Source organism: Herpailurus yagouaroundi, unplaced genomic scaffold, assembly GCF_014898765.1.
Source record: "Herpailurus yagouaroundi ecotype Mexico unplaced genomic scaffold, PumYag 253, whole genome shotgun sequence".
Lineage (NCBI taxonomy): Eukaryota > Metazoa > Chordata > Mammalia > Carnivora > Felidae > Herpailurus > Herpailurus yagouaroundi.
In genome coordinates, this window is record NW_024412470.1 from 6,254,474 (window position 1) to 6,279,357 (window position 24,884).

A 24,884-nucleotide genomic window follows, 5' to 3' on the forward strand; every position below is an offset into this window, starting at 1 on the left:
TTTCCCAAGTGTCTGTCGATTCATTGGATTGCTTTCTCACGAGGACTGTGCCATCTTGGAACCAGGTAAACATGGGCTCCCAGAGCTGGAGTCGTGACCTGGCAGCAAGCTCCCTGCTGCTCACTGTGGGGGAGGGGGGGGGTCAGCCTAACGTCCCCTGGGAACACCACAACCGCGCGTCTCCCTTGACCTTCAGGGAGGCCTGTGGGCCCTTACTGTACGGCATCCGTGTGCTTTCCGGTGACTTTTGTTGCCTGGGTGAGAATGCTTTCCTGAGGATGAGTTTCCATCGGGGAAGAGTCGTCTGACCTGATGTTACCTTTACCATTCTTGCTTTGAGGGTGCAAAACAGAAAACTGAACAGGATGTGTCGTGACCATAAGAAGTAAGGAAATTTCTTTTTAAAAAAGTAAAATGTAATATTTCTCCCATCCTTTGCCTCTGGTTTTCAAGAAATATGGGGGAAAAGATCAGAAGAGGGCACTACTCTGAGAAAGGGTGGTTTAGGACCTCAGTTCTTCCTGTTGATTACCAACCACTCCCACATCAAGACTGGAATGATGGCACTTAAATTTGAAAATCGGTAAGCCTACGAATCTGGGATTATGCCACATTTAAAGTCCTAACTATCCCCATTTCTATGCCACGTCTTTGAAACAACGTTTACGATTTAATCAAAATTAGAAAAGGCTGGTATTCACTACTGAGGCTATGCTTTCCCCTTCTCCGAAGTTCTGTGACATCCTGATACTACTGAAACCTAGACCATGACTTGTCGTCGTAAATTTAATGTACTAACACGCTATGAAATAAAAACAAAAGCTTAACTGATACAAAGATTTCTCTTTGTACTAAACTAAGAAATACCACTTTAGGAAGATAACCATTGAAAGAAAACCACTCTTCAAAATTCTTAAGGAATACAGAAGTAGTTCCGCAGGAAGAGAATTCATATGTAGGTCTTCCCATTTCATGTCAAGAGAGGAAACGTAAGAGGAACACCTCCATTCTTAATAGCATAGGTTGTTTTTAACTGGGTAAAATACAATTAAGTCCGCAAATGCAACTTTTGAATATGTCGGTCTCTGGACACAAAAATTAGGCAGTTCATACGATGTCTTGTATATAGTGTTAGAACATAGGTCATACCTGCTAGGAGAGAGAAGCAAGTAGGAAAGGTGCATTAGATCTGTTTTAAAATCAGAGCCAGTCTTTTTTACCGTGAACTTTTTCCGATGTCTGTCCTGTATCTCCTATTTCTGCACAGTCCGTGACCTGTAGAGCAACTTGAGTACCTATGGCTCACCCGAGCCGCTGTGAGCCTGCCGTAGTCGGCGCCCAGCCCAGCCTCGGACGGCACCGCCACCGCAGCAGGGTCCAGGGGAGCCCAGCGCCTGGGGGGTGGAGGTGGGGGAGGGGTCCCTGGGCTCCAGCCGTTCCAGAAGCCGTCACCGGCTAAGCATGTATCTGGGCTTAGTGGCTAAACCCATCTCGTTTCTGAGGCAGCCGTGTTTCGGCCTGAAAGCATTTCGACCACAGTGACCGTTCAATAGCTGAGTTTTTTCATTGGAAAGTGAAAAGTAGTTGGTGGGAAGCACCGTGTTCTGTGTCTACTGCTTCAAGGTGATCACTTGTTCTGTCATTCCGTTCAGGTCTGAATTAAAGCTCGGCTAATCACGGCATCCATTAAACTTCTTTAATACTGGTGTGAAAGGCAACTGTAGTTCATACAGACCATTTATGTGAATGACAGGAGATGTTCCTTCATATAAGTTATCACTGACATACATGTCTTACGGTCTATGAGAAAAGAGAAAGACCAATGTATCAGTTTTGCTACATTTTAATAGTAGGTACTTCACGGGATTATTTTCTCGGTCTCGTCAGCAACATCGAACAGAAGGGACTGCGTGCTCTCCAGGCTACAGCGTGCCATCAAGCACCTCAGGACGTTTACACGACTTGGAGAAAATGTGGTTCTTGCCCCTTGAGGAGCTGACGGTCTGGGGGCCGACAGCTCCCGCTCTGAGGGTTGAGTGAACAGCAAGGTAATTTATTAAGGCAATTTCTTCCCCTCGAGCTATCGTGGACTGAATCATCTTGGGATTAGTCTAATCCAAACGAGAGAGAGGATTAATTTGGGAATTCCTCCAGGCTCACAGTTTATAACCCCCCTCTTGGAACAGAACTGACAGACAACGGAAGGCAAAGATCAGCTCTCGAGAAGTGCAAGGGCTAGAACACTTCATTGTGGCTACTTATTCTAAAAAGCAAACGCTGAAGGGACACCCAGGATTCTTCGGCTAGTTGAAAAACAGGCCAAGGACTGGCGCTGCATTCCCCTCATGCTAGCACTGGGCATTTAAAATAGTATTAAATATGTGGGTTCTACGTCTGACCCACAGAAAGCCCACCCCAAGCCTTACTGTTCTGTGTATCAAATATCTACCTCGGGTGTACTCTGGAAGTTTTATTTACGCCCCATTAAGTCAAAAGTAATGTAAATAGTCAAATTATAATAAGCTCATGACCTGCGTATTTCCCTAGGGATGAAAGTATATCTAGGAAATAAATGGCGATCCTATCTACCTACGTAAAGAAACCACAGAGGAGCTCCAGGTTTTGCACGCTCCCCACTTGAAGAAGAGGGGTGCAGGCTTTAAGGTTTCACAATCAGTTGTCAGAAAAACAGCAGTTATTCCTGCAGTGTCTCGTCAGCATCGGACTCGGGTTAACACGACTCAGAAGACGTTACCGAGCCGTCCAAACACCTGCAGTTGTTCTGAGACGGTTCCACCGTTAACGCTGGAATCGCCCTTAGAACAGCGCTGTGTGTGACGTAGCGGACCCGCTCATCGGCTGGACCACAAATCTGCGCTCTCGAAAGCAATCCGGTCATCTGGAACGCTCCCACAGGGGACACCGATCCGGCCAAGGCACACGATTTCTAAACAGGAGAACTAGAGATCGGGGTGAATTCAGGCCACGTCTGAGGAGCCGCCTATACAATTCCAGACTGACCTCCCTGGGCAGCAAAATCTGGTCCAATTCCTCTTGGGAAAGTTTCACACCATCCCACCCACATCAGCCCAAAGTCTGGCGTTAACTCAAAAAACCAAAAAAGCATACTGGAGCAGAAGTGAACCGACGTGTACATTCTAGCACAATCTTATTGCTGTATTAGTTTCGAAGGTGAGCACATCCTACGACAGCAGTGTTGTTCCAGGAAGCAGGGCAGGAACAGCGGTAAGTTAGAAGAGAGACTACGAATTGCACAAACACTAGAAAAGTAAAAACAGGTTTCAAAACTACAACAAGCCTGTATCCAAAGGGGTCGTCCGTGTCAGCGGCGTGCGGACTGTGAATTCTGCAGACTCGCTCTGGCCTCCCGGCGTGGGCGCGGCCTGCTTCCTGCCTGGCGGAGGGGGCTGTGCTACACGAGCTGGGATGGTCTCTACTGAGTGGTGGGATTCACAGACGTTCCAGGTCACCCATGTCAGGATCATTCCTTGTGCAAAGTCTGATGTAGATGAAGATAAAGTGGTTTCTTGGTCAATAACTGCAATTTCTTTCTTTTAAAGTCAGTGGGTTTCTTGTATCTGTAACCACAGTAGAAAGATCATGGTTTAAAACACTTTGATAGCTGACCTAGTCTTTGGTCACATACCGAGAAGAACTACTAGTCACCATTAAACTAGCATGAATCCTGTGTGTGTGCGTCACTTACAGTTCTATTACAATCGGCCCCGCTTTAATTTCATCCATCTCCATGAAAGCAAAGCACTTGGTGCTGGTGAACCTTTTTTTAGGCTTGTAGTGTTTGAATTCAAAGAAGATAGCTGCACCTAAGGGATTAAAACAGACCACATTAGCCACAGACGCAGACTTACACGTGCCCACACATTTATCTTCTCCGATCAGATCACCGGAAGTACATGGAGAAGCAGCAGGCGGCATAATTTGCAAAGTAACCTTTGTCAAACAATCGCCCTGATGCTATGACTCTCCTCGTCACCAAAGCTCTTCTCCGTCTGAACGCAGTGACCTCTGTCCACATCCTCCCAGTCCTACAAAGCACAGCAGAACTTCCTGAGCTGGGCGGCCTCAAGATCTCACGTTCCCACACGGGTAGAATCGTAAGCCACTGAAGGACAGAACCTCTTCAATAGCACAGAATGAACACACAGGATGCTTGTGAAGTACTGACATTATCCACAGAAACTCACTAAGTAGCAGAGGCCTGTAAGCGTTCATGAAAAAATTCGAGCTTACGTCACTTCTCCTGCTGAGAGAAAAGCTCAAAAATTCAACTTTTTTGAGTGTCTCAGAGTTCAAACAACATAGATCGTGTGCTGGTTCAGTTTTTAACTGCCATCTATTTCCTAGGACCTTTTAGAGTGTTCGAAGCACTGTCCTGTTTTTCCCAGAATCCCCTATGTTTGGGTACCGATGGCGTATCGGAAGGCAAAGTCTGGAGAGCAAGCCTATTCCTGCGTCACCCCTTCCCCAATGAGCAGGCGGGGAGGAAAAATTCACACGTTCTGACCTCCCCAAAGATAAGCCCAACGGATCAGCTCTCCCCACAGAAAGCAGCTCAAAACAGAATAAGCTGCCTCGTCAACGTGGGCACGAACAGTTACTTTCTAAAGAAGGCGTGGAAACTAGTTGGGAGGAAGCTGGGGTCTCACTCTCAGCCGGCTACTTCATTCTGCCTGCACCACAGTAGTGCCAGATCTTGCTTGGCTTTTAAGGACGACACGCATCCGGTACCTAAACCGGTGACAGAACCCACGGGTGACAAGAGGTTTAACAGAAATGTGTATGCAGTCCTGGCACCCGGGTCCGCCCGTCACAGCAGACAGTGGGACGTGGCTGAGGCAGAGGTGGGCACACTCAACCCTCGACCGCCCCGGCACCCGCCATCCCCAGGAACGTGACCTTCCGGGTCTTCAAAAGGGTCCCTTCTCTTTCCCCTCCGATGGTAGTAACTGAGGCAAGTTTGGGATTAAAAACCTTAAACAGATTTTTAAGATGGCAGATCACATTTCTTAGTCTCTGCAGCTACGGACCCACCTACTTGTCCGCACGCCTGTGTCTGGGGTCTGAATAAATGTGAAAATAAAGTCACATTTGAAAACAGGACTGAGGTCCAAATATGATGCCATCCTCTCAAGGAACTTATTCATGTGCATCGTGAGTAGGTAATATATTTCCGGCATCCCTGGTGGGCGCAGCTTTGTTCTTCGTGGTATTTAGAAGAAGAGAATGTGAAAGGGGACTAGTGTACAGAGATTAACGGAAATGCTTGGAAACATGAAAAAAGTTTTCATTTCAGTTGCGACTATAGTAATACTGTCCACCATAAATTCAAAGCTAAAGAAAATGAACGGAATCAAATTCTGAATACAGTTGTACTTTCAGCATCTTGGGAGTCAAGTCCTCAGGAACACAGCACCAAAAAACCCAGGGAAGCGAGCCCACGAAATGGTCCCCATCTCTCCATATCAGAAACACTTCCCAAAGCAAGGGACTTAAATGCAAATGTTTTCATATTTTCATGCAGAAGGCAGAACTGCACGCTGAACCGTCTTGGACCTGGGTCCTTAAGCACATCCACCTCTGGATTCTTCTAACAGCGATTCGCAAACTTTGGCGCACCTCGGAATCGTGTAGAAGACCCCCAGAACCAGAGCGCGGGCCCAGCCCGGGGGGGGCCCGGGACTCAGGAGGGCCTGCCACTCACACCTGGAGCCACTGCACCGATGGACCCCGGGGAAGACCGTCGTTCGGGGTGGAGCAGAGGCCACGGCAGCACCGGATCCGAGAAGTAAAATGTCAACTATTTTAGAGGATGGAGCGATCGTTCAAGAGGCTCTTCTGTATCTTGTACGAGATTCTTGCAAAGCGTGAAAACGTCAACAACCGCCAGGGAATCTGGGGTGAGAAAGGGACCAAGGCCTTTTCACAGACCACGACGGTCCCCCCCGGGGCAGGCCGCTCGGAGAAGCATTCGGTCCCAGGAGCCATCTGACTTGGAAGCGGAACTTCACCTTTTCCAAACTTTGATTTTGCTCCTTCCCATCCTCCTCCTGACCGAGCACAAGGTGCGGGGTCCTCCTTCCCAAAAGCTGCAGCTGGAAAAGCAACTTGTTCTGTCAACTGTCAGCCTCCACTGCCGAGGAGCCTGAGGGAGCCGCTGCCCCCTCTGCCCCTTAGGATGCAGAAAACTTCATTTGGTTCATTGTTCACGATGATGAGGTTTATTATCAAAGACCGTTTTTGTTGTTTTTTTTTTTTACATTTATTTTTGAGAGACAGAGAAAGAGCATGAGAGGGGGAGGGGCAGAGAGAGAGGGAGACACAGAATCCAAAGGAGGCTCCAGGTCCCAAGCTGTCAGCACAGAGCCCGACGTGGGGCTCAAACCCACAGACCGCAAGATCATGACCTGAGCCGAAGTCGGTCGCTCAACCGACTAAGCCACCCAGGCGCCCCCAAGACCATTTTATTATCTAACGGTTATCTATGACACAACTAGCTAATACAATGCCTAATTCCCACATCTGAAAAATCGATATTGCGTTCAAGTCAATGAACATCGTATGCCATTTACTTCTGCCGACCGCACTAGGCCACCGGGCAAACACCAACGGGAGGAGAACTCTGGCCACGAGAAGCCAATGCAATGATTTACCGTCACGAACCAACCTTTGGTTAATTTTTCAACATGCTTCTGGAGCTCAATGTCCACATTAAAATGAACATACGTATCTTCTTTTCTTGAAGCCACAGGAGTATCTTGCACAGGAGTTAAATCTATGCCATTCAGATCTAGAGAGGAAAGAAGAGTTTCAAATACAGAGACTCAAAAACTGCAAATGAACCACAGAGCGTTACGTTTCCTCCAGAGGCTTGGCAAAAGCAGAGAGGAGATTCTTGGATAACAGACACTCCCTTTGGTGTGAACGGGTTCCTACAGAGCTTCTGGTGTCCGGAGGTGTGGGGGGGGGGGGGGCAGGGGGGCGCGGGGGACAGAGATAGTGGCGGGGGCGGGGGGGGGGTGGACTCGGGGCCAAGGGCGAGGCAGCCCTGCCGTGACTGGGTGCAAGTGCAAGTCTGAAGTGACAAAATTCGATCCTTATTACGAGGTGAAAAGAACTCTTGTCGTCCTTCGGCCACTACCCCGTTGTCTGCAATACAAATTTGGAACGTGAATCCTATTCCACGGTGGGGCCCCTACCCCTATTTTCCAACCCTGATCAAGTGCATGGCGTGGAAAGGCCTCTCATCGAACATGACCAGAACTCCCCTGTTGTACTCAAGTCAGAGCCCAAACAATGGACATGGAAGCTGCCAATGAAACTGTTCCCTAAACGGGTAATTTTTTATACGCATTACCTACGTTCTGATTGTATCTGCTATAAAGTAACCTGATTTACAACAACCAGATGGTACACTATGTGTGGTGTGTGGCTTTAATTTCCTGCAGCCAGGAATCTGCCAGCTTAATCAGATTCAACATGGACTCACTTAATGTCTGGCGTTTCTGTGTGATTCCACAGACTCCTATCTTAGGGAACTTAAGACAATTTCGTACATTCGCTTATTGCAGCTCCTAAACACGTTTACCCAAAAACACGTTTCGGTTCAACGTGTATGCAAGAGGAACGTCATATCTACCTCATCATCATTACGCTTTTCTGTTCTACAGTGTGCAGTCCCACATGAGGTATGAGGTTTACAAATGGCCTATCAAATAACGGTGGGTATGAATACTTTCCAGTAGACCAGGGATTTGATAGCTGCTAACAGCAGAGGTTCAAGTATTGAGCAGCAGTCGGTGGAGCATGGGGTCCCCACGTCAAGTCTTCTCTGTGTCTGAACTCACGTTTCTTTTATGAGATACTACTGAGCCCACGGGACTGAATTTACTTCTACAACTGGTAAAAGTTCCTTCCGTGTAATGTCAGTCCCTGCTTCCTTGGTTTGCCTCAAAGTGCAGACGGACTGAGATTATTTGTGCAGTTACATCTGAATAAAAGTATGACAACTTCATCTGCAGTCACCCAATAATCATTTCTAGAAGACCACTGGCAGCTTCACAATAAAGTGCTGGATGAAAGGCGTGACACCAGCAAATGCTTTCGATCGGTGTGCTGTCCATCTTAAACCAAAGACTAAAAAAGCGGTTTTCAAGGAATCACTGGTATGTCCCACTGGACAGGAGAAAAACCAAATCCTCAAGACAATCACCCTTAATAAGAAACACATCACTCTTTAATGCCCCTCAGGATGACGTTCAGATATGGATGTTCATAGACGCATCCCACTTCCTGTCTCCAGGGACAGGAGGGACGATGCACCGGAGGCCTGATTCTCACCCACCCCTGGCAGGGCTCCTCTGTGCCTCAAGCATTACAGCAGGAAGCAGAGAACCTGGAGGGGAGGGTGGGGGGAGGGGGTGGGGGGGCCGGTTGACAGGAGAACATGGGGCTTCGCAAAGAAAACCACACACCCTGAGAAGGTGAGCAGAAGGACCTGCTATTAAAGACAGGGTGTATGTCTAGTCAGTGTATATGTCTAGATGGAATTTTAAGAATATAGACACATACGGCATGCTGGGTGGCTCAGTCAGTTGAGCTCCGGCTCTTGGTTTCGGCTCAGGTCATGATCTCACATTTCGTGAGTTTGAGCCCCACGATGGGCTCTGAGCAGACAGTGTGGAGCCTGCTTGGGATTCTCTCTCTCCCTCCCTCTCCCCTCCCCTGCTCACGCTGTCTCTGTCTCTCCCAAAAAGAAAAAAAAAAGAGATTTACAAAAACACCCTCAAAAGCAACTGTGCATGAAGGTTATAAATAACAAAGTATTTTTAGTAAACCTCTCAGAAATATTCAGTGAAGGAAAGAGGACAGCTTCCCAGGGATTTTATCTCGGTGTAGAATGAACTCAAATGAGTTGTCGCAGAGGCGAGAACCCACCCCCATAGCCCCTCATGTCCCAAACGAGAATCAACATTATAAAATTCACAAGAGGCGAAAATGTACACAGAGTTATTTACCCTTCACACTAACTGTAATATAGGGGTCGATGCACTGCCCCGCATCCTTCAGACCGATTTTCTCAATTCTGATAGTGAGTAACGTCATTCCCGGTTCTGACGGCAGCCTTGGCAATAAAGTACCTGACAACAGAACAGCAAAGAAAGTGAGCCCCACCAGCAAGTTCAGAGTCAGTATTTTAACAACCCAGAGAAGACAGAACCTTGCTCTCACCTGACTTGGTAACCAGCCAGCCCTTAACTGGGGTTTCTGAAACTCCCAAACACTCAACGTTATTCTTTTGGACAAGTATTTAATGTAACGCAAGACACATCTACGCTTCCTTAATTCATATTCAACACCAAAGTGTAAGTAAGTCCAGTTTGTTAAAGATTCAACTCACTAACTTCAGGAAGTCCAATTACAAATTACCACACACTTAATACACTCCTACACACACACGTCACCTGTGCTTACAAACATAACATAGATTTCGTATCTCTATATGAAGTAGGAGAAAAAACACAGAAAGAGCTTTTCAAACTCTTATATTATCCCAAAGTTTGAGAAACTTAACACCAGAGTCAATCAATAGATCTTTTAGTTATTAACGGAGGAAATAACCTACAACGTAGTATTTGTGTATTTAATTAAATAATTTTCTAGTCTGACCTCCCACCCCTTTCTGCACCCTATTCTGTATGACCTGTTCTCTTGGAAGTTAATCCTGCTGAGACGGCACGCACGAGAGGGAGTGCACGCTGGCAATCTCCTGGATGCACGCATCCACTAGGCTTTCTAAAACTGAAAATGCCCTGGACCCACACACACGTTCCCGACCGTGATCTGAAGGAAGACATCAACTGTACAGTTAACTTATTTATCATTACAGTGAACCGAGGTGGAAAAGTCGATTTGAATCTAAAACATATACAGCATCTCAAACTACAGAAACTTTATCGAGGACTTTCATTGACATTCTCCCAATTTCTATCCAACCATGTGTTATCCTACTTTTAATGATGAAGTATTTGAAATGTGTGAATCGATCCACTTACTGCCTTCAAAAGAGTACATTTAATTAACTGCAAACAGGCTTGAGTGGATTTGGGGGGAGGGGGGAGGTGATAAAAACACCCTCAAGTCGGATCTATGAAACCACGACAAGATGTACAACACTACAGATCAAAAGCCACGGAACTGTACCCTTCGAATGAGTGGATTTTACGCCATGAAAATTACTACAAACGTCCCAGAGTCTTCACTGGTGACACCTGTGAAAACTTCTAGTTGATGAAAAGTCGGAAGTGAGGAGGCCAAAACGGAACACTGGGAGCAGCATTCCACACCGCTTCAAAGGTGAAATTACATTACCTTTTCACATGAAACAGATCTTGGCCATCTTGCCATATTTTAACACATTTTCAATAGTCAAACGTTTTCTCATATTAAAGATAAGAGGTCTCTTACTGCATCCACTGTCTCCTTCAAATATGTTAACTGGCGAAAACTGACAAACATCAGAAGAGCAAATGAAACAAGGACATGGCTTCATGGAAACCGGAAAGCAGGCATCCGGGGAACCGTCCCTTAGGTCAAAAGATACACACTACCCAGGGGCTCCCTTCTACCACCACCCAAAGTTCTTCCCATGCTTCACTATCCTGGCTTTCAAAATAATTACCGAAAAGCACAGTGTAATAATGTTCTGCCTGCTTCCGCCGGTAGCTGTAACTTGTTCGCCTGTATGACCGCACGGTACGGGTGTATATGGTACGTGGGGTTTATCGACGTAGCACAGTCTCTGGACTCATTCTTCTGTTGGCAGGCATTAAGAGGGGCTCCAAGTTTTTGGAAATTGTTTGGACCAATGCGGCTGTAACATCCCTGCGCACATATTCTAACGTATGTGAGCACACATTTGCAAAAGAGAGGGACCACCAAGTCACGCAGGGCATCACCCCCCTTTTTACCACGTAAAGACAACATGTGTCCAAAGTGCTTGTGCAGAGGCCCACGTCAGCACTGCACCCACAGCCCCACCCTCCATGACACCCTTCTCTTTGGTCCATTTAAGGTGTGGAGAAACGTTGATCCAGTTTTAATAGGCACTTCTCCAATGACTGACTGAGGTGGAGGCCCTTTTCGTTTCAGAATTAGCATTGGGGGTGCCTGGGTGGCTCAGTCGGTTAAGCGTCCGACTCTTGATTTTGGCTCAGGTCATGATGGCATGGTGGGTGGAATCGAGTCCTGCCTCGGGCTCTGTGCCGACAGCCTGGAGCCTGCTTGGCATTCTCTCTCTCTCTCTCTCTCTCTCTCTCTCTCTCTCTCTCTCTCTAAGATAAATAAACCTAAAAAAAAAATTTAGGATGAGCATTTGGATTTCCTCTTTACTGAATTATCTGTTTGATTATTTTGCACATCTTTTATTGGAATGTTCACCTTTGTCTTATTTGCAAAAGTTCTCTCATGTTTTCATACAAGCTTTTGTTGGATGCGTGTTTTGTAAATAGCTTCTCAGTGACTTACTTTAAAAAGAAACTTTATATTGAAGGATTATATATTAAAAAGTATATAAATTGTGTACAAATTGTAAGTACAGCTTAATGAATTTTCACAAAGTGAACACACCTGCATAACTGCCACCAGACCCAGGAAAGATCTTACCAGCACGCTAGGAGCCCTCCTTGTGTCCCAGCACAACCGAACCACTATCTCCCCTAAGAGATGACAACCATTCTTGACTTCTAACACCAAAGATTAGTTTTATGTGTTTAAAATGCGTTTCTCTGTTAATGGTGTCTTCTAATTACAATAAATGCTCAATGTTAATACAATCAATTTTTTTAAAATTTTTTTACACTTATTTTTTTTGAGAGAGAGAGCACAAGTGGGGGAGGGGAAGAGAGAGAAGGAGACACAGAATCCGAAGCAGGCTCCAGGCTGTCAGCACAGGGCCTGATGTGGGGCTCGAACTCACAAACTGTGTGATCATGACCTGAGCCAAAGTCAGATGCCTAACTGATTGAGCCACCCAAGAGCCCCTATAATCAATTTCTTAACTCTAAATTCCTTTATACTCACTGCTTTCTGTGTCCTATTCAAAAATCCTTCCCCATTCCAAGATCACGAAGGTATTTTCTTATCTTGTAAGAGCCTTATTGTTTTTCCATCTGCATTTAATTCTACAATCCACTTTGAATACATATTTGTCTTTGGTGTGTGGAAGGAGCCCAAGCCCATTCTGTCCAACATGGACACCCAACTGTCCCAGCACCACTTATTTAAAAGCCCATCATTTCCCCCATTGATCCACAGGGCACCTTGATCACAAATCAAGCATGGGCTGTTCTGGGCTTTCCATTCTACCTCACAGGACCATCTCTTAAACTTGCAAGGCTATGTAGTTTCGTAATGACTGTAACTTTGTAAGAAGCCTTGACATTTGGTAAAGCAAATTCTCCCCTCAACATTACTTTTCAAGGGGCAACTATATTTGGCCCTTTGCATTCCCATGTAAGTTATAAAAACAGATCTCAAGTTCTTTAATAAAAAAAAAAAAAACAAAAAAAAACCAAAACCTTTGGAATTTCAGCGAAGTTCAGATCGATTTTAGAAACAGTCACATCTTTACAAACTGCTTCTTCTAATCCATGAACTGAAATATACCTTTCAATTTATTAAAAAGACAACATCTCTTGATAGTTTTATTATTTTCTTCACAAACATCTTATACTTTTAATTTTTTAAATTTACATCCAAATTAGTTAGCATATAGTGCAACAATGATTTCAGGAGTAGATTCCTTAGTGCCCCTTCCCCATTTAGCCCACCCCCCCTCCCACACACCCTCTCGTAACCCTCTGTTTGTTCTCCATATTTATGAGTCTCTTATGTTTTGTCCCCCTCCGTTTTTATATTATTTTTGTTTCCCTTCCCTTATGTTCATATGTTTTGTCTCTTAAAGTCCTCATATGAGTGAAGTCATAGGATTTTTGTCTTTCTCTAATTTCACTTAGAGTAATTTCACCCTCCAGTTCCATCCACATAGTTGCAAATGGCAAGATTTCATTCTTTTTGATTGCCGAGTAATACTCCATTGTATATATACACCTCATCTCCCTTATCCATTCATCCATCAATGGACATTGGGCTCTGTCCATACTTTGGCTATTGTTGATAGTGCTGCTATAAACATGGGGGTGCATGCATCCCTTCGAAACAGCACACCTGTATCCCTTGGATAAATACCTAGTGGTGCAATTGCTGGGTCGTAGGGTAGTTCTATTTTTAGCTTTTTGAGGAACCTCCATACTGTTTTCCAGAGTGGCTGCACCAGTTTGCATTCCCACCAGCAGTGCAAAAGAGTTCCCCTTTTTCCGCATCCTCACCAACATCTGTTGTTGCCTGAGTTGTTCATGTTAGCCATTCTGACAGGTGTCAGGTGGTATCTCATTGTGATGATGAGTGATGTTGAGCATTTTTTCATGTGTCGGTTAGCCAGCTGGATGTCTTTTTTGGAGAAGTGTCTATTCATGTCTTTTGCCCATTTCTTCACTGGATTATTTGCTTTTTGGGTGTTGAGTTTGATAGTTCTTTATAGATTTTAGATACTAACCCTTTATCTGATATGTCATTTGCGAATATCTTCTCCCATTCTGTCGGTTGCCTTTTAGTTTTTCTGATTGTTTCCTTGGCTGTGCAAAAGCTTTTATTTTGATGAGGTCCCAATAGCTCATTTTTGCTTTTGTCTCCCTTGCCTCCGGAGACGTGCTGAGTAAGAAGTTGCTGCGGCCAAGATCAAAGAGGTTTTTGCCTGCTTTCTCCTTGAGGCTTTTGATGGCTTCCTGTCTTACGTTGAGATCTTTCATCCACTTTGAGTTTCTTTTTGTGACTGGTGTAAGACAGTGGTCCAGGTTCATTCTTCTGCATGCCGCTGTCCAGTTTTCCCAGCACCACTTGAAGAGACCGTCTTTATTCCATTGGATATTCTTTCCTGCTTTGTCAAAGATTAGTTGGCCATACGTTTGTGGGTCCATTTCTGGGTCCTCTATTCTGTTCCATCGATCTGAGCGTCTGTTCTTGTGCCAAAAGGTCTTATACTTCTTTTGTTGGATTTATTACTAGGTATTTAACATTCTATGATACTCTAACAAAAGTTATTTCATTTTCTAAGCAATTGTTGCTTGTTTATAGATAGAATCAATTCTTAAGTACAGACTGTTTTTTTCTAACCAAGGAACCATGCATGCTAAACTTTCTTATTAATCCTAATTACTCATCTATTGATTCTTTTACATTCTTTTCATCACATCTACAAATAAAGAAAAGGGATTTTCTGCCCCTAATGTTTATCTTTTATTTCTTTTTCTTCTCCTAGTACACTGGCTAGAACTTCCAGAACAACGTTAATAAAAAGACGTAATAGCCGGCACTCTTACTCCCGGCCTTGTTCTCGATCTGAAAAGGAAAGCTTCAATTTTTACCACTAAGTATGATTTTGGCTCTAAGTGTCCCTACAGAAGTGTTTTGTTCTCAGTCTGCCAGAATTTTTTAAACTCAAGAATAGATTTAGAATTTAATTTAAACATTTTCTGCACCGACTGAGAAGATGGAGATTTTGCCTCAATCCATTAAGGTGTATCACCTTGGTGTACTTTGTTTATTTCACAATATATTCTCAAAAATCACTCATTAGTTCATGGAGATTTTCCTACTTATTATCTATAGTGCTCTATGTATCAGAGTTTACTCCACCAATCTATGTATGGTATTTAGGTTGTTCCTAATATTTTACTATTACAAGTAATAGCACAATAAATAACCTGATGTATATGCCAGCCTTTTTTTTTGTTCTTTGCTTTCATTTTATTGGAGGTATAACTTCAGAATAAATTATTAGAAGCAGGATTGCTGGACCTAAGAATAAAATGTCTACTTGTGTTGTCATCGATGAATTCCCCTCCAAAGGGGCTGTACCTTTTTGTACTCGCACCAGCCCCACAGCCTCCGCAACAGCAGTTTTAATTTGTATGTCTCTTGTTATAAGTTACATATCTTTTCCCATGTTTAAGGGCTCTTTGTACGTATTTGTGTGTCTGTATGTGTGTATCAACTGTCCATGGCCTTTGCGCAATTTTCTAATATGCTTGTGGCCTTTGTTGTCACAAGGTAAAGGTTTCTTATCTATTAAGGTTGTTGGGTCCTTATTTGTCTTTTTTGCTCTGATTATGGCTTTTCTGACAGTCAAAAGGGGACTGCTTATCCAACTTTAAAGCCAATGGTAGAGTCTCCTTTTATGAAAGCCTATGTTTTTCCCAAGTGAATATTAAAATTGTTTCCACATTAAAGAGGTAAATTTCATTCTTTTAGTTTCAAAAATAAAGGCGTACATATATTTAAGCCTACATAAGAGATAAATCAACACATTCAACATAATAATTTTGAAAGAGCTAAGCCTATATTTGAGCTTCTCACTTAATAGGAAAATGTTATTTAAAATCTTGAAAATGGTGCCTTGGGCTATTTTTGAATTCATATGGTTTTGGCTTATGATTTTAGTAGCTTTACTATTCAACACTGTCAATACATTTGCTGGACATAAATAACAGGTTGTCAATTTATAACCTTTACTTAGATGAAATCTACCAAGCCTACCTTTAGAACAATTAAATCTCATTTTCACTTAAGCCAGTTATTCAAAAGAAATTTATTGTTTGCCTGTGAGGTTTTAAATTTTTGAAAAGAGAAAGTAGTGTCAGGAAAGTTAAGATTCTTAAGCTTTTTTTTTTTTCCTTCAAGAAAGGTTGGCTGAAAGTCATTTTGATTTTAAATGGGAAAAAACTACTCTGAGTCAATACTGTACCACATACGAAACCTCATTCCTCATCAGCCCTTACAGTGGTAGTGGTTACATAACTGTGTGCATTTGTCAAAACTCCTAAGGCTGCGCGCTAAAAATGATGAGCTAGATACGTAAATGATACTTCAAAAAATCTGACTTTAAAAAGCCACAAAAAACTTACAATTCAAGAAATTATATAAACACAAAAGCGACAAATAAAAAGTCACAATTCCTAGAACCCTCTTGCCACCAAAATGCGGACACTGCCTAGGCATCACTGAAATGTTGGATTCCCTCAAAGTAACAAGGAAAAAAATTTTTTTCCTGCTTTACAATTAAATGTTAAATGCCACCTTCCTATTTCAGTGGTGATTTCAATAAATATAATCTTACAAATTACTTTTTAATAACATTCATATCACAAACTAAATTCAGTTAATTAAACTAAACGTGCTCTTACTTTTAGGAAAAGAAATTCAGGGAACAAAAGGTTTGGTAACCTTCCTGTGTCTCTAAAATGAGATATCACAATGCAATACCAGAATACAAAAATTTATTTAGCTTGGGTTTAATCTTACGGAGCAAACGGATTTAATTTATGGTGTTAGTTTCTTTTCAACTCAGCAACCCGAACCCCACAAAGACCTTAATCTGTACCATGGTTCGCATCATCTGCTAAGGATCCCGTTTGCCACAGAAGCGTAGTAAGTGAGCAAACAACCAAATGGGACTGAAATTTACAGCACTGGAAGCTACATCAATTACAACATGTGGTTTGAAAAGAGAATAACGGTCATTCAGTCAGTAAAACAGCAAAATAATTTCTCTCACCCCCTTGAAATTTCCTACGTGAATGACAAAAGTAAGAAAAACACCCCATTCCTCATCAAGCAAAGCAGGCTGGAAATAATGCCCCGGGACCAAAGAAACATTCACAAGAACAGCCACCGTGACAGTGCCTGTGATTCCCCCAGTAACCCGGAGCATAGGTACCGCGACCGTCCACTGAAAGGTGGTGAAGGGAGAAGCAACAGTGGTCACCACATACTCAGCATACGACACACACTGTGCTCAAAGCTTCAGACCTAGTGCCGTGCTTAACCTTCACAGTAACCTTGTATCTTAGAACCTACTATTATCCCATTCTACAAATGAAGAAATTGAAGTGCAGACTGGTTCAGGAAACAAGAGCAAAGTCCTTCAAGTAGTCCTTGTCAGAGCCTAGTGGAACTCCAGCCCACGTATCTGTTGGTTCAAGCCTATGCTGTTCCTACCCCAGAATGCCTCCCCCAGGGAGTTTCAAAAATACCGGAATATTACTATACTTTCATTACCAAGAGGGTTATCTGCATGACACGCAGACTGTATTTAGATCTACCGTAAAGCTTCCAGAGTCTATTTTAAAATGCACGATAACCCAGGGGCGCCTGGGTGGCGCAGTCCACTTCAGCCAGGTCACGATCTCGCGGTCCGTGAGTTCGAGCCCCGCGTCGGGCTCCGGGCTGATGGCTCAGAGCCTGGAGCCTGTTTCCGATTCTGTGTCTCCCTCTCTCTCTGCCCCTCCCCCGTTCATGCTCTGTCTCTCTCTGTCCCAAAAATAAATAAAAACGTTGAAAAAAAATTTTTTTAAATGCACGATAACCTTATAGCCTATTGCTATCATTCCCAAGTTGACCAGTTTACCACAAAGAAAACTACGCACTGTGTAAGACCAGAAGAGAGTAAACCAGTGCTTGGGAGAAGTAAGAAACTAATCCAGGGTGCCTGCCTAGGTCACTTACACCAAGGGCAGATCCTCACTGAGATCTTCTGCAAATAAAGAAGGCTTGCCATACATTACTGGCTTTCCTAAATCAGGATGGGAAAAAGGGCATTTGCTCAGCACCCACTCCCCCTGGATTCAGTTTTCATGACTACTCGTGATTCATTAAAAAGTGCTTATGATAGTGTACAGAAAACAGTTAACACAGCAGGCCTGAGACTCATTCTCAGAAAGGCCTCCTGGCAAGGGCACCCCTTGGCTAGAATCCAGGAACTTGGATGTGGGGCACGTTCCCACCATTCCCCAGTAAGAGTGGCTACTATCCATAAACTGTGCCAACAATATGGCGTACGCTGAATATGCGCCTTCCTTCTGGGAGTCTAGAATTCCGGCCAGAGCTAAGCAGAGGGTGTCTTTGTGATCAACCCCCATTACAGCTGTGGGCACGGAATCTCTAACTACTTCCCTCAGAGACAAGATTTCACGTGGAGCACGAGGTACGTGACTCACTGGGAGAGGACTCTCAGAGGCCTGCACCTGGTTTCCTCCAGACTTCACCTTTTCCCTTTGCTGACTTTGTTCTGCTCTTTGCTCACTGCAGTAAATCATAGCTGTGAAGACACTATATGTTAAGTCCCGTGAGTCCTCCTAGCGAATCCCTGGACCTCAGGGTGGTCAGGTTATAGGTAGTGAGATACTTCCAGACTATACTCACAAAATGGCTACAGTCAACAACATGGCAGTGAAAATTCATTTTTAAGATTGGCATGAGCTCTGGGAAGGTTCTACTTCCCAGTACCAAGTACCCAAATAAGTTCTCAACACCCTCACACTGGATTCAGTTATGTCCAGTTTGAAATAAGGGATACTCACCGGGCACTCGAGCAGGAAAGGAGTCTGGGGACCCTGCTCCAGCACCGCCCTCTTCTTCTTCATCTTCAAATTCCAGATTCTCTTCTTCACCAGGTGCTAAAATTCTTCTACATGTAGAACAGCAGATAAAATAATGAGCTACCTAAATAAATATACTAGAGAAGAATCACAGCCACTCATTTCACAGTTAAGACAGTGATGCAAAAATGCTGACAAACATATTGCTGTATTGATATTAAAGATGGTAATGTTGATATAAAAAGTTAGAAATATCTGAAAAATAAGTATGAGACAATAAAATGAAAAGACAAATAGTGGTGCTTATTTATTTTACCTTAAGGGGACAGGCTGAACGTCAAATGGAAATTCTTTATTATAGGTAAGAATATTCTTTAGGACTAGAATAAAAACAGAGAGGAGGATACATAAATTCTTCCATGGATCAAAACAAAAAGTTTTACTGGAAATGACGGGTTTTTAATCAATTTTACTATGCATGTTAATACTTAAAAAAAATTCCCAATCGTAGAATCATTCAGAACCACAATATACTTGTCCGTTGAAGGTCTCAGCAAAATGAAAATATGTAATACACGGCAGGTACCAGTACTTTGTCAGATCTCCAAGGAGAGTTAAGTTCCAGAGTCTCAGAGCCCTCATGGAAAATAAACTCCAAAACAGTTCTTTGTACAAGGTCCCAGTGAGATATGGGGCAGCCGAGAAAGAGAAGACCTCCCTCCCTGCAGTTCTTCAGTTAAAAGACCGGTATTAAAGATAACCAATTAGAGGTACATGAGCTCATTCTGCTCTCTGCCCTGATTAGATTTCCCCTCAACTCCATAAAACTGGCAAAACTGGATAAAACTGGTTATAATTTCCACACGTCATTTACAATAGTTTATTGCAGACATATGTGTACTTACATACACAGACACATACACAAGGAAGGATTTATCCTCAAGAAGTCTCTCGGTAACATGGCACCCACCACCTCTGTATTCTAATGTGGTCGATGATTACACTCTGGCAGGTAAACGTAAAGAGATTCTAGGATTCTGCCTGCATTTGGGAAGGCACTAGAACTACGGGTACCTTACAGAAGCACTGTTAAGTGTGTAATTCAGTGCTTCGTAGCTGGTGCTATGGGTTTTCAGTAACTACCTGCAATTGTATGAAGGTGAAGTCACGGTGATAACTGAGCAATCCAAAACGTTCCTATGATTTCGTACTCAAGTTATTCGGCCTTGTTCTGGAGTGCTGTAGTCTGCGGATACGATAGCCGTGGCATAAACATCGTCATCCCAAAGTAGGAGACCCCAGGGCACAGACTGTGATCATCTGACTTACTCCAACAGCACTCGGGGTGCTTCCTGGACTTCTCTGTGCACTCCTACCGAGTCCTTCAGTGAGAGAGAGGCCTGCGGCTTGTGTCTACCTTCTCATTCATTCTTATTCCCTCTCTCCCTCTAGCTCTTACCCTCATCTTTCCTCTCTTTTTCTTCTCAACAAATGTGCACCAAGTGCCCGCAATGTTCCGCTCACTGTTTTAGGTGCTAAAGGAATAGCAGTGATCAAGACAGAGGGTTCTTGCTCTCATCTACGGATCTGAGACTCTAGTCGGGAGAAGCAGACAGTAAATAAACCAACAAATTAACAAGACAGTGTTAGACTGTGATTAGCGTTAGAAAGGACAGGACGGGGGCGCCTGGGTGGCGCAGTCGGTTAAGCGTCCGACTTCAGCCAGGTCGCGATCTCGCGGTCCGTGAGTTCGAGCCCCGCGTCGGGCTCTGGGCTGATGGCTCGGAGCCTGGAGCCTGCTTCCGATTCTGTGTCTCCCTCTCTCTCTGCCCCTCCCCCGTTCATGCTCTGTCTCTCTCTGTCCCAAAAAAATAAATAAATGTTAAAAAAAATTTTTTTTTAAAAAAAGAAAGGACAGGACGAGTGTGTAAGCGGAGTACAGGGTGGACTTTAGCTAAGGTGACCAGGGCAGGCCTCTCAACACTAACTTGTTGGAAGACATGTGAGCCATAACCTGGAAAGAGGAACTGTCCATAAATAGCCCCGGGGCAAGGGCTTTCTAAGTGTTAAGAAACAGGCTAGAGGGGCGTCTGGCTGGCTCAGTGGGTGCAGCGTGCAACTGTTGATATCGGGATCGTGAGTTCGATTCCCACGAGGGGTAGAGAGATTACTTAAAAATAAAATCTTGGGGCGCCTGGGTGGTGCAGTCGGTTAAGCGTCCAACTTCAGCCAGGTCACGATCTCGCGGTCCGTGAGTTCGAGCCCCGCGTCAGGCTCTGGGCTGATGGCTCGGAGCCTGGAGCCTGTTTCCGATTCTGTGTCTCCCTCTCTCTCTGCCCCTCCCCCGTTCATGCTCTGTCTCTCTCTGTCCCAAAAATAAATAAAAACGTTGAAAAAAAAAATTAAAAAAAAAATAAATAAAAAAAATAAAAAATAAAATAAAATAAAATAAAATCTTAAAAAAAAAAAAACCCAACATGCTAGAGCAATCACAAAGGCTCTGAGGCAGGTCCTCGCTCGGCTTGTTCAAGGAAGAAAACAGGCTACATAACTGGAGTTTGGTAGGCCAGAGGGAAGAGGCACAAGATCTGAATCAGATCTTAGCCCTGTAATTATGTCAACTGTCACTGTGTCATTCACGGAACTACTCTGAATCTCAGTTTCCCCAATTCTAAAATGGGAACACTACTTCTGTCACAGACTGTTGAGAGAATTAGTACATATGAAATTGTATGGGAAATTTTAAGTCCCATAGAAGTATAAGCCCACATTATTATACAGCTATAATTATTCTATATATACAGAATATATAATTTTATATATATATATAATAATTATATTATTCTCTCCACGGTATTTAATATTTCGGGTCTCACTGAAAAGCATGATTTTTAAAATTATAAAAACATCCTTTCGGGGCGCCTGGGTGGCGCAGTCGGTTAAGCGTCCGACTTCAGCCAGGTTACGATCTCGCGGTCCGTGAGTTCGAGCCCCGCGTCGGGCTCTGGGCTGATGGCTCAGAGCCTGGAGCCTGTTTCCGATTCTGTGTCTCCCTCTCTCTCTGCCCCTCCCCCGTTCATGCTCTGTCTCTCTCTGTCCCAAATAAATAAATAAATGTTGAAAAAAAAATTAAAAAAAAAAAAAAACCATCCTTTCTAAACTTGTGCATGATTGCTCATTGTGAATAAACTATTAATTTAACTCCAATATCACAGTATTGTGCTAAATACTAAGAATAGGGAAGTGGGTGACCAAAAAAAGACCATGTATCATTCATATCAGAAATGAAAGCACTGAGGGGTGTCTGGGTGGCTCAGTCGGTTAAGTGTCTGACTCTTGATTTCGGCTCAGGTCATGATCTCATGGTTGTGGGACTGAGCCGTGCATCAGGTTCCATGGTTGGGTGTGGAGCCTACTTAAGATTCTCTCTCTCCCTCTCCTCTTCCCCTGCTCGCACGCACGTGCACTCGCTCTCTCCAAAAAAAAAAAAAAAATAAATAAATAAATAAATAAAATAAAGGAAATGAAAGCACTGAAATGATATTTTAATTATACAAGGGAGAAAAAGAATCCTTACCACATATGTAAAAAAATCAATAAAGAAGTCAAAAATGGTATCAGTTATTAAGAGTATCTCATGTTTGTACTATAATACAAGCACTGAACAGTATTTCTTCTCTTAGGTATACCACTGCTTTGAAAACGAAATGTTCAATTAGATATTTAATTTGTATGAGTAATTTCAGAAGAAAAATAACCAATCTTTTCTCATTTTCTGTAATTGTAGGATAGGTTTCTATTTTCACCAACTATGGAATAACAGATTCTGATGTCTTTAGACTTTACACAGCATTTTTCTTCCACCAATACCAGTGCTGATATTTTAGGATATTTGGAGAAGAGAAGCAGTTTGTAACTTCCTGGAAGGTGTTCTTGTGAGCACAGAGTCCATCAAGGCTGGCAGTTGACGGTGCACCAGTGCTGGTAAGCATCCGGCACCCCTAGCCCACTGTCACACAGTCTGGCCTGCCACCCTCCACAAGGTCACACTCTGAAGATGACACAGTTATCAAAACGTGTTCTGCTTGTGCCTAATTCGCTTCACTTTTCTGAGGGACAAAATGAACAAGCACTACCTTCCCATCCGAAAAGTTATGTTTTAAATTACAGGATAAGATTCCCTGAAGACATTCAACCCTATTCCCCTTAAAAATGTGCCACATCCGTATGGTATGCAGAGCACTACAATGGACTCTGTGGGGAAACTACAAAGGTTATTCACAATCTCCTTGAGGGGAGAAATGAATTAAGTAAGAATCATACAGGGTGGACTACGATAACAGATAAAAAAAAAAATGCTCCTATGAAAGACAGAAGGTAGGGATGCCTGGGTGGCTCAGCTGGTGAAGTGTCTGACTCTCCGTTTCAGCTCAGGTCACGATCTCATGGTTTTGTGGGTTCAAGCCCCACGTCGGGCTCTGTGCTGACAGCGCGGAGCCTATGTGGGATACTCTTTGTCTCTGCCCCTTCCCCGCTCACACTGTGTCTCTCTCAAAATAAATATATAAACTTATTTAAAAAAAAAAAAAAAAAGGACAGGAGGTAGAGCTTAATTAGGGAGAAAAATCTTTCAGAGAAAGGTGGGATTAATCTGGGGCCTCGAAGGATCAATCAATGGAAGGACTTTACAGGTGACAGGGGCAGGGGGATAGGTTTCAGTAAGAAGTAGTATATTACCAAGGACTAACAAAAGAAAATGAAACAAATAGTACTTTCAAGATCTTAGTTGTAGTACGAATTTCAGACTAGACTATCAAGAGATCTCTTTTAAAACTTTAAAGCAAAAATACATTAGCAGAATAAACTGAGTTCTATGTATTAATTTTTCTTTCCTTCTGGCCTTAGAAGATGCAGAAGCCTGCCTGACTCAATCTGAAATACACTCAAATACCAATTTGTAGAAAATGTTTCATTCTGATCAAGTAACCAACTCATAACCAGTGCCTCGCTTTGATAAATGCAAAATTACAGAGCATATCCCGAGATATAACATATACATTTACATTCCTTGAAGATACAAGAGCAAATTAAAATCACCCAAAAAGATAATTAAGTACCAAGAAGGTCCAAATGCACTATATAAATTCAAAGTATAGCAAAATAAATCCCAATAGTACTATCTTTGCTTCCCATTCCCACCCCTAATCTTAAAAAAATAAAAACAGACACAAAAGCAAGAAACAGAGGATTAATGCAGGGTTTAGTCCAATCTTCTACTAACACATGGGTCGCTTGAACTGGAAAACCATAATATTTAGGGTTGATGTCAATACTGCACCATTACAGATATTAACAACACAATATGGTGGAAGGAACACAGGCTCTGGGGTCACTTAGAAACCTGGTCAAAACCCAGTTCTGACATGTACAAACTGTGAAGTCATGGGCAAGTGTCAGCAAAACACAGCTGAGTGGAGCTGAGTGTTTGGTCCATAGTTGATACTCTAAAAAACGGTAACTATTAATACCAACAAAAGATCCTATAAGGCAATAGGAGAAATCTGTAAGATTCTGAAATTTTATTTGGAAACAAATTGAAAAACAAACAAACTAATGAAAAACAGTGACTACATAGAAAGTCAAAATCCTAATAATTTTTGTCATGAAAAAAACTGAACATTATAATCTTCTTTAGAACCATTACATAACACAGACATCATAACTGCAGTTGCAATTTTTTATATGTTTCTTTTGAGAGAGAGAGAGAGAGAGAGAGAGAGAGAGAGAGAGAACACACACAGAGGAGGGACAGAGAGGGAGAGAGTGGGAGACAGAGAATCTGAAGCAGGCTCCACATAGTCAGCAGAGAGGTCGATGCAGGGCTAAAACCCATGAACCATGAGATCATGACCTGAGCTCAAGTCGGACACTCAGCCGACTGAGCCACCCAGGCACTCCCACTGTCATCTTTTTAAAAAGCTATCGATGTGCTTTTCTTAAAATAATCTAATATATAACCATATATGGTATGATTGCATTTATGCAAAATGTCCAGAACACGCAAATTCACAAAAACAGAAAGTAGATTAATGGTTGCCTAGGACCAGGAATCGAGGAGCGGGGGAAGCAGATGTGTGCTAACGGGGATGGGGTTTCTTTCTGGGGCGATGGAAATGTTCTAAGGTGGACCGTGGTGATTCTCAATCATTGTGTCTTTGCCTACATTACAGACATTTGCTCTGAGTGAACATCCATTTGAACCAATAGGAAAACCTTATTTGGCACATCCCAACCACCAAAACATTGGAAGCAACTGTTTACTTCAAAAAAGCTTTCAAGAAGGGAAAGGAA

The 24,884-nt window shown here is 43.2% G+C and overlaps 1 protein-coding gene across 2 annotated transcripts in view; it reads right to left on the reverse strand.

Annotated features, from left to right (window-relative positions):
* Positions 1 to 1,827: 1,827 nt before the first annotated feature.
* The window catches only part of AIDA (axin interactor, dorsalization associated), a 39,934-nt gene continuing 16,877 nt past the window's right edge, over positions 1,828 to 24,884 (reverse strand). The window contains exons 5-10 of one of the 2 annotated variants that reach the window (XM_040461019.1): positions 18,850 to 18,913; positions 18,516 to 18,622; positions 9,057 to 9,179; positions 6,707 to 6,829; positions 3,728 to 3,845; positions 1,828 to 3,599 (exon numbers count right to left, since the gene is read on the reverse strand). In XM_040461019.1, the coding sequence (XP_040316953.1) occupies positions 3,503 to 3,599; positions 3,728 to 3,845; positions 6,707 to 6,829; positions 9,057 to 9,179; positions 18,516 to 18,622; positions 18,850 to 18,913 (632 nt within the window). In that variant the 3' untranslated portion in view covers positions 1,828 to 3,502. The remainder of the gene's footprint in view (positions 3,600 to 3,727; positions 3,846 to 6,706; positions 6,830 to 9,056; positions 9,180 to 18,515; positions 18,623 to 18,849; positions 18,914 to 24,884) is intronic. The other variant, XM_040461020.1, reaches the window with a different exon arrangement.